This window comes from Bacillus rossius (assembly GCF_032445375.1).
Source record: "Bacillus rossius redtenbacheri isolate Brsri chromosome 9 unlocalized genomic scaffold, Brsri_v3 Brsri_v3_scf9_2, whole genome shotgun sequence".
NCBI lineage: Eukaryota > Metazoa > Arthropoda > Insecta > Phasmatodea > Bacillidae > Bacillus > Bacillus rossius.
This window is the reverse complement of record NW_026962013.1, coordinates 22946487-22957146: the sequence shown is the minus strand read 5'-3', so window position 1 is coordinate 22957146 and position 10660 is coordinate 22946487. Positions and strand designations below refer to the sequence as shown.

Genomic DNA, 10660 nt, shown 5'->3' with positions numbered 1-10660 from the left:
GGAATAATTATTTTTTGAATTAGATATATGTGAAATAAATCCCCCAGCGTGTACTTCACTTTTTTTTTCAGGCAAGCCATTTTCTCCTCTTGAACAACGTACGTGTGCAAAGAGTCTATTGGTAGCCACACTCAAGGACTTACTGAGCTAGGTGAGACCAAAGTACTCCGTTTACCGTTTGCAAATAATTTGGCAGGAAACTTTAAAAAAAGGTGTGTATTCACTTTTTAAGTGCATTTCTGAGAACCGTTTTCTAAGCAAATTTGTAGGCTGGACTTTGCATGTCATTGTGCTAAATGTAGAAAATAAATGTTTGGTTCGCTGAGAGTGAGTTACCTAGATTCAGGCGTTCGTGTCGAAAGAAAGCAATATCGGTAACGACATTTCACGGAAGACATCCATAATTTTTTTTTCGAATATCACTGGAAATTTTGTGACCAATGTTCTTCGTAAATTTAAGGTTAAAAATAATAAACAGTCACATCCAGTCAGGGAAAGAAACTGTAGGGAATCCACCAATTTCAAGAGAAATTTCCAACCAATTCTCAGTCAAAATTTGTAAAGTTTATGTTCGCGGGATTACACCGGATGGACGTGAGTGTGCGTGTGTGTGTGTTTGAGAGAGAGAGAGAGTGAGAGAGAGAGGTGTGAGGAGCTATTTTTTGTTCTTTATTTCCAACTGATGCAGCCTCGTGGTTGCTACAGATTGCCGCTTCGTGATTCCACGAAGACTCGTAAACATCGCGACCTTTATCGCTGCTATGTTTAGCCCGCGACCAAACTGTGGAGGCAGCTCTTCGGGAAATTTTCCCCCACTCCTTCCTCATTTAAAAAGGTGCCTTCCTATTTCAGGTCAAGATTTTAAATTTACAGTAATTACAGATAAACTTGTTGACGTTTTCAATTGTTTAACTTTCACGAAATGAAAAATATATGCAGCGCATACTAATTAGCAGCCAAAGTTACAATTTTAACGTTTTTTTTAGGTTGTACAAATAAGGAGAATGTCATTTATTACAGAACTGAATATTTTTAGGTTTAACTGCAATGCCACTGGCTGCTTCAAGAAATGACAGCCAAGAAACTTTAAATGAGTTTTTGTGATAGAAGTAGCCAGTGGCATTGCAGTTAAACCTAAAAAGTTCCAGTTCTGCAATAAATTAAAATTCTCCTTATTTGTACAACCCAAAAAAAAAAAATTACAAATGTAACTTTGGCAGCTAATTATGCAAAAATTATGCGCTGTATGTATTTTTCATTTCGTGTAAGTTAAAAATTGAAAAAGTCTAAAATTTTATCAGTGATTAATATAAATATAAAATCATGACCTGAAATGGGAGGCACCCTCTTAACTTCCCCGCATCAAACCTTCCTCCAGTTCACGATGTTGACGCATTTTTTTGGTGTACAACTTAAAAAAAAAAACTTCACGAAACCCAGCTTCAACTAGACATTTTCTTAAAACACGTGTTTCAACTGACAAGTTAAAAATAACAAGTAATTTTGTATTTTAAATTGATATATAATTTCCTCAAATATTTAGCATATATAATTTTTTTCTCATTGATTTAAAAAGAATGCCGGTTTAATCACTTCAATGTTGTTTAAAGTTGTTTAGAACATTTAAGACTATTTTATAACTTAATTTTAATCATGAATTGAGAGTACAAAATCGTGAGTTGTTCAACTTTTAAGTTAACCGTTTGTTTGTAGTTTTTGTAGTACAACTCATAATTTTTGGAATGTGATTCGTACAAAAATTAAAATTCTGTTTATTCCTGGAAATCTCAGGTTTTTAGACTTTTTAGTTTTTCAGCTTTACAGGAAAGAAATAACGTCCTAACGAAATTATGTAGTCAAGTTTCGCATTAAACCGTCAAACAATGGTTTGCAGCTTCGACTGTAAGAAAAAGCACAAACATTTAATTAAGAATTATTTTGGATCTAAAAAATAATGTCCAAAGTTAGAAAAAAAATGAAATGGGGTTCAGAGATAGTCAAATGTTTTTTTTTGTTGCAATAGAAATCATATGAAAATTTTAGTTATTATGGAAACAATATTTTATTGTTTTATATTTTAGGAAGAAAAATACAACCCAGCAAACGAAAAAAATATCTTAAACGAGCAGTAAAATAATTTGCCCTTTAATGGTTTCACAGCATACTAAAACTGTTAGTTTTTATTATTTAGTCAAACAGATTATTTTATAATTTTAAGTAAATTTTGTAAATAGTACTTGCAAAATAAATATTTTTTGTCAAAAGTTCATTTTTAATGAATAAAATTTTTGGTTTTGTGTAATGACTAGATCATCTGTTTTCTGCAATTTTGGAGCAAAAAACTCACACAAGATTATTGAATAGTTGAAGTAATAAGCTATCATACTACTTAGGTTATATATATTTATAAAATATTTTTCAGGCACTTTGTACAACATTTTTAAGAGTACCGTGGAATTATATTTGATAAGGAAACAAACTTCAGACATATCCTGATAAACGTTATCTTAATAAATTCGTAAACGTGTTACCAACTAGGTTGTTCAGCTCTCCTATCTAAAATTCTAAATATTTCTTCTATAACAGTACGTTTGGCACTCATTTTCCTTAAATCTGACTTACCGCTTTTACTTCACTGATTTTCATTACCTTTGTTTGAAATCTATTTTTTAAAAAAATTAATGGCAATGAAAGGACAATTACTGAGAATTTTTTGTCACTGTGATAAGCTAAATACGTCAAATTTTCACAGAAACAACGTTACACTTCAATACAGCGCATATAACACTTAAAAGACAATTTTACTGTTTTTCAGGACGATTCCTTTCGAGTAGCTGACCGCGTAGACCGACTCTATGTCCGGATTTTTTCTTGGAACTTCAAGTTTAAAAAGCTCTCTTCAGAAGGCAGTCTGGTTTACAAATTGGCACATTTCAACTCTTAACAAACACTGAGTTTAAGCACATTTGCTAATTTTTTTGGGTTGACTTAATTGGTTTGTATTAACTTAAACAAATAACAGTGAACTGTAGACTGCGTATTTATATAGTTTTTAAGATTTAACTTTACATCAATGGAGAAAATAACTCATTACGCAAATATAAATGTTTTGTAAATTGAAATACTTTAACTACATGATTAAACTATGTTTTGTGTAACACACAAATTCTGCAAAAAGCTCAACAATTGTCATAAGACAAGAGTGAAAATATATCAAAACCCAATTAATATTTTTTTTTGAGAAAACATGTAAATGCTAAATACATTCTCATCTGTGAGAGTCTTATAAATTTGTGTCACTGAATTCTCAGAAAAATAGGAAGAGATATATTTTAAAAAGTTATCATCGTTCCGTATTTCAATGCGGTGTCCTATTTTACTTTTGCAAGTGGTTCTGTTCTTGGTAGTTCACACACATAAAGAGTTTTATCTAAACACATTGTGTAGTTAAGATAAACTTAACTTTAGTTTATTGGAGCCGTTTTCTTGGTAAAATATTTATAAAAGACATGTACATTTTCAATTCCAGCAATCATAAAGATTCTAGGTCTTAAAGTAATGGTTTGTTTGCCACTTTGAAAAATCTATGTTATTTAAATTAATTATAATTATGTGTTAAAATTGAAAAAAATAATTGGTTGTATACCACGATGAAGAACTAGTACCGGAGTTGATTTACTACCAAACTGACAAAAATATAGTATACAATAACGTAGTCTACGCATCTTCTCTTAAAATCCGAGACTTAATCGTTACATAATTCTTAATGTGACATAATTCTTGAAGTAGCTCATACATTTTATTTATAACCTTGCAAAAAATGGCAATAGAAATAGGCTATACAATTTTCATTATATATTTTGAGTGTAAATTAAATATACTTTAAAGATTAATAAAAAGGTACCCTAAAGATAACATGTAGCTACATAATCTAAAGGTATATAATATTGATGATAATTGGGAGGGGAAATAAATAACAGAAATATATCTTTAGTATAAATATTAATGTTTAAAATAAACTGCATGGAGGCTAAGCTTAAAACGAAATTATTAGACGTTTCTGTTTAAAAAAAAGTTATGTAAATATTTCACTCAAGAAAATTAACAAAATAATTTGTAGATATGCGTGGCTTCATTTATTGGAGCATCATGTTTGAAGAATCCATGTACGAATAAAACGTTACTGAAAGGTGTGTCATGAAATTTCGAAAAATATGGAAGAAAAATATCATAAATCCCCACTAATTTATGTTTAGACTTAAGAAATTGATTAGAATTAAAATGTAACATCTTGATGATACCTGTCCCGAAAATATTTCGAGAAAGTTTCCAAAACTCCCGGTGACACAAAGATAAATTAAAGTAAACGCCCGTATTCTACGCCTAGATTTAGACTGCAAATATTTATATTTGTGTCATAGCTGGTTTCATACAAGTTTGATGTAAGTGATAGTATGCGCCATGCTTAAAATGACCACATTTTTTTTCTTTAGAAAAGCAAGAAAGGAAACCAAGTTTCATATTGAATATGTGGATAATTATTTTTTATCAATAAAAACATTTTCTCTCACCACTTAAAAACACTAGGAATGATGGATAGATTCATTTAGCGTGCGCGCCATCTGCTATTACGTTACAGTGTGTAGGTTTACTAAGGAAAAATCGGCTTATCGATTCATCTCGCACATTTATGATTCCAGCTATAGCTATGTCATGAGTGAGTAGTTTGGTTGGATTGTAACCTGCCAGCTTGTATTTGACATGAAATTTGGACACAATTTTTGAATGCTGTTTATCTCAGTTACTAATTTGGATTAAGCCATATTGGATGCGTTAACTGGTGGCCAGCACGTGGTTTGATTCTTTTGTAGTCCACCAAGTTGGTGCTCTCTGTATCTTGTTTTCGTCTGCTACTTATTGTCATCTTCGTTATGGAGTTTTGTTTTTCTATAGAGCGCAAGTGTCTCCGTGTCTCATGCATGTAAGGTAGAGGTTATATTTTCTACAAATTTTATGCACCTTATAGGTACACTGTACTAAATATATTTTTATGTGTATTTTAAGCAAGGAGATTAAAATTAAGACAAGTTGGACCTGCGCCATCGAAATATATGCAAAATTATGAATTATTTTAAGTACATATAAAAATAACACATGGGCATAATTGGACATTTTACGAGCATGAAGGATAGGTATTAGTGCCTGTTGGAGGCTGCTATCTTTACATTTAGGTGCATAATGTTATTACTAGGGACGTTAGTGTCGCGAATTGCACATTCCAGCTGCTAGAGTGTGCTAGCCACGATATATTCTTTCAATGCTTGCTTCTAGTGACTAGAGTCTTGTGGTTGTAGACGTCACTTTACCATGCCAGATGTCCGAACCGTAGTGGTTCTAATCTTCTTGCTTCTGATAATTCTATACATAATATTAAACAAATAGTACTTAAAGGGTTTATAAAAACACTTATAAATAATGGAAAATCAATCTTATGCACACGAGACAGAGCGACACTGGTAGTTCACTCTAGTAACAAACACCAGAAACTAAGGTGACAACCTATACCAAACGGAAACAAGATTGCGACCAATATCAGATGAAAATAATATGGCGCTCTCCAGCAGAAGAAAACAAGATGGCATAATTAAAAATTTCAGTCTCACTGAATTTTCTAGAATCAAAGATGGCATATCTAGAAGATGGCTGGGGCCAAAGTCATCCAATATGGCAACGAAAGTCAAGCTCAACGAAATCCAAGATGGCGGCTGACAATCCAATCCATTAATTGACAATTGGCGCAGGATATACTATTTTATACTACCGATTTTTTGTTTGAAAGTGATAATGAAAAATTTCTGAATTACTGCTAATAACAATTTTCAACAGGCAAAACCATATCCCATCGCAGAGTGGTGTCTCCAAGTAGGCAGACATCTTAAGGTATTGGAGTCTTTTCGTTCTGACAATGTTCAAAGCTTTGAGTTTAAGTGCGCCCCCCCCCCCCCCCCCCTTATCTTTGCACACATTTCGGTTTGTAGAGGTTCAGAAGAAACCACGCGATTTGAAAATCGCTCAAGATATCAGAGTGGGGAATGTTTACGAAAAGCTGAAGGCGGATGAGTATTTCTGTTTTACGTATTTTGTATTTAAACTAGAACGCGTGTTTCCAAAATACAATTTAGACCCACAAAGGAATCTTGAAAGCACTCAAGGGACATGCGTTACGCCGTCTTCATTCCTCCGCCATGTAAAGTTATTGTTACCGCTCTTGCCCTATGCACGAGGAGAAGACTGCGCGCCAGTCCACAGCCTTGCGCTTAGAGGCGATACGGCGCTAGAAGCATCGCACTTATCATCCCGCCTCACTTACACAAATGCACCCTTGACTAGGCTTCTTATAGTTTTTTTTTAATGTGGGAAAAAACAGATGATAATTATTTATGTGCTGTCTTCTATAAATACGTATAGCGGAAATGTATCCCTGATAGGTAACCCTGTAGACTCGGATTTAAGTGCCGGGTTCAAATTTTTATTTTTTTTACAATTTTTTACTTACTATAAAGAAAGCATCAAAAAAAAAAAGAAATTTTACGAGAATATTTCGAAGATATTATATAGCTGCGTAAATGCAGAAATTTATGTGAATATCCGATTAAACTTACGTTCATCTTGTGAAGAAAATTATTACGGACACACAAAAATTCAATTCTGGTATGGCGGGACATTCGTAGACTCTGTGCTGGATGAAAAAACACGAGACAATAACGGCGCGGAGATCCAGTGAACAGGCAGGGAGAGCGAGGCGGCGAGTCCGCACTCGCCGAAGAACACTCTCAGAACCGCTCGCAGCTCTCCTGCCTCCGGGGGCAGTCCTCGCCGGCCTCGGGCTGGTCCCGGCCCGCCTCCTCCGCCGCCTCCGGTGCCGCCGCCGGGTCGACGTCGTCGTCTGCCGCCGTCTCCGCGGGCGGCGGCGGGGGAGGCGGCGCGTCCGTGGCCGCCGGGTTGGCGGCCTGCTCGTCCTCCCCCGCGGCGGCGGCGGGGGCGGCGGGGGCGGCAAGCCTCTCGACGGTGCTGACGGCGTGGGGCGGCGCCCACGACAGCGTCGTGGCCTGCTGCTGAGGAGGCGGGGCTCCCGCGGGCAGCAGCAGTCGGGGCTGCCAACATCGGCATCCATCCATCCATCCATCCATCACTCTCGGAGCTCAACAACCCGACAGCATCACCAGGGAACAGATATTTTTTTTTAAATAAAAAAATCGCAGGCTTTTGCGGCTATTGTCCGGAGTTTGCTCGGCTTCTGGGTTGTAGCCGCGTCGTATGGGCGAAGATATCACCCGGCGTTTCGGTCGACGTTGCAGTTCGCCATCACAAGGAAGCAGTTACTGTAACGCACCCAGAGCTTATCAAAAATTAAAAGGTAAAGGGAGGTGGCGTTGTAAGAAATAAAAGGAATATAGTGTGATGCTAGTTGTAATTGGCCAAATAAAAATCAACGGCAACAACTTCCACTTACACAACAAATTACAATACGAAACAATTAGATAAAAAATATTAAAAAGGGAAAAACCAACAATATGCACGCATAAAAAAAGTATTAACAGCAAAAAAAGGGGCCAAGGGCATTAAACTGAGAGAGTCTAGGCGGCTCCACTGCATTCACATGCGTTAGCTTTAAAAAAACCAAACCATACCCATCATTACAACTGAAGTTATTTGCAAGTTCTCCTGCCTTTATTACTCTCGCCTGCGAAGCCATAGCTAACTCCCCTCGCTGACTATTCTAGACTAAAACTAGATAAGTTGTGCCTAACTAAAAACCTGCATGGACAACACACGGAAAACCATGGGCGCTTTCATGCGGGATGCAAAAAAAAATCATGCATTAAAAACCAAGCAGGTTGGTTACGGTAACAGAGAGATGGTTCCGGAAGACGAGTCGGACGGAAACTACTAAGCAAGAGGGGCGGGAACTTGGTCATTGCAGTCCGCATTAGTTTGGGCAGTGCCGGTTCGTCCGGTTTTGGCGACTTTTGTCGTTTCCCACCGGCCAGCCCAAACCCTGACTACGCAACACGTCAAGAAGGTACTAGACCATTCCAGAAGGGGTTTGTGGGCTGAGGGGTATAAAAGCGGTGGCACCGGCCTCCAAGTCAGTGAAGTGAAGAGGGCGAGTGACACCTTGGCTAGCGATAACCGGACGACAAGCGACGGGCTTCGTGTGCGGAGACTGGTGTATTGGATACTGTGTATATAGGTAATATACATCAACAAAATACACTTTAATACCTATAAAACGACACAAAATTAATTCTTAGAATTAAACTCATGTTAATATAACACAACTCGTACTTAAGTGTAAAATGTCTCAAATCTGCAGGTAGAATGTGCAGATTCATTTCGTTGCGAACTGTGCTGCTCAGAAGGGCAGACGATTGCGGAGTTTTTTTTTCTTTTTTAGATTTACTTCTCTTGATAGTTTTTAGAATGAACTTGACGCTCAGTACGAATTGTGTATATTCATATGGACGCTTGGAAAAGCTGGGTGTACACGGCGGCGGGCTGTTTGGGGGAGGGGGGGAGGGGCGCACCTGCAGGGGTGCTTCACAACTTAGAAACACATAACTTAGAAACACACAAGATAAAATCTTCTTAGTTATGCCTGTTCTAAGTTGTGTGTTTAAAATTTATGATATTTCTAAGTTATGTGGTTCGGCGTTGTGTGTTTCTAAGTTACGTGTTTCTAAGTTATGATCGTTCTAACTTATGACTTTAGACCCGGAAATTTCGCGTATTCGTCTGGCCTCAGGGTGGAATTCAAAGTCATAGATGTGCTTAAACCACGTTTGATTTCTTATTGAGAAGATTTTTACCCTCGTTAATTGGCACTACCTGATTCGTTTACTTCCTCTCCTGGCTGGGCATCGTTGGCTCACGGTCGTAGAGGGTACGTGTCCCAATGAACTGCGGTCCAATCATGAACACAGTGTGAGAGTGCGAAGGTTTGAATTCTAGCTTCTCGATTGAATGAATTCGCGAATTTTCCGTATCTCTACTTGTGGTACAGTTCTAGGTTGCGTGGATTGTTTCGGAGGGTGTCTATAAGGTGTGTGTGTGGTTGCCGCACCTGCAGGGGCAGCAGCAGGTCCACGCTGCCGATTGTGGCGGCTCGCGGCTGCAAGGGCACCAGCGGGCTGACCTGGTGCGGCGCGGCCATCGCCCTGGTCGCAGCGAGCAGCGGCAGGCTGGACTCCAGGTCGTGCACTGCAAACAACCACGTATCAGCGCGGACTTCTGTGCAGGTATACAACACTTTAACTAGTTCAAAAAAAAAACGGTAAAAAAAAAATTGGTTGTCTGTAAAGTCGGTTTACGGACGATAGTTTAAACGTGACAACGTCATAGCAAAACATTGATGAAATGATTGCGTACTTATTATGAATAAAATTGAATCATTTTTTTTATTTTTAAATAATAAAAGAAAGAAAAATACTTTGAAATTATACTAGTAATCAGATTTTTTTTTTAAATTAAAGAATAATAATTAACCTTTATTGCCGAAATTGTTTGTTGTTGTAATAAGCAATGAAAAACCACATCAACTTTTCACTTCACTTTATAAACAGTTGACGAAACAGTTCACGTGTAGATGACTCGTAATTAATTTTTAAAACTGGCGTTTAGCTATAAAGTTTAAATATAATTATGAACAAGTTTTTACATAAATAAATTGTAACCAAATATCTATCATCAATTATATGAATCACCATAATTTTTTTGGTCAATTGTAACATAACCTATTATTACTGCACTTGCTGACAGCGTAACGGAACACAGCGTAACGAAACAATGAGCGTAACGGGACACAGCGTATCGGAACAATGTGCGTAACGGGACATTTTTTCGTGCGTGCAGCCGGCGTTCACCGATTTATTAGACGTTGTCACGTCAAAAAAACAACTTTTAAGTTACTTCATTAAAAAAAAACTTAATTTGGTTCAAACCACTCGAACGAAAGTTTTTCACCACCTAGATTTTTTCAACGAGCATTATTTCAAACCGTTTGATGCGAACAGCGAATGAAAGCAGATGAGCGTTTTTACGACACCAAAAATAAACAATTCACTGCGCAAACCGGACCAAAACAAAATTTAAAAAAAAAAAAAACCCTCTTAAACTTACATATAATGTTTTGCAAGATAACTGAGTGGTGAACTACCCTTTTTTTTAAGTAGATTAGTTTGTCTGACTTTAAGGTAACTCAGATTTCACAAAGGACAATACATTAGAGTAAAAATTGTATATTTTTTTTACATATCCAAAATATGTAATTTTTGATATATATCCAAGCAGCATAAAATGCTTAAAGGGAAGTAATTTTATCTTTAAATAAAATTGTTTTGACACATAAAAAAAGTTATGAATAATAAGCTCGCATTAATTCGTATATTAGGTTATGAATAATAAGCTCTCATTAATTCGCATACAAGCCTATAGTTAACTGTGCATTATCTAAAAGACTACTGTGAACTTTGCGTTTAAGCCTTTTATATATATCAAGCATTTAATGTAGGTGTGATAGAGGATAAATAATACGCACTGTTCTACATTTTCTAAAATAAAGTGCTAATAATGAGAACTTTTTTTTAATGCAGCAAGCAAG

General features: G+C 36.6%; 1 protein-coding gene across 1 annotated transcript in view; it reads right to left on the bottom strand.

Moving 5' to 3' along the window:
- Window positions 1-6833: 6833 nt before the first annotated feature.
- LOC134543283 (potassium voltage-gated channel protein Shaw-like) overlaps window positions 6834-10660 on the bottom strand; it is a 40590-nt gene continuing 36763 nt past the window's right edge. The window contains exons 8-9 of the mRNA XM_063388192.1: window positions 9125-9261; window positions 6834-7154 (exon numbers count right to left, since the gene is read on the bottom strand). Of these exons, the coding sequence (XP_063244262.1) occupies window positions 6834-7154; window positions 9125-9261 (458 nt within the window). The remainder of the gene's footprint in view (window positions 7155-9124; window positions 9262-10660) is intronic.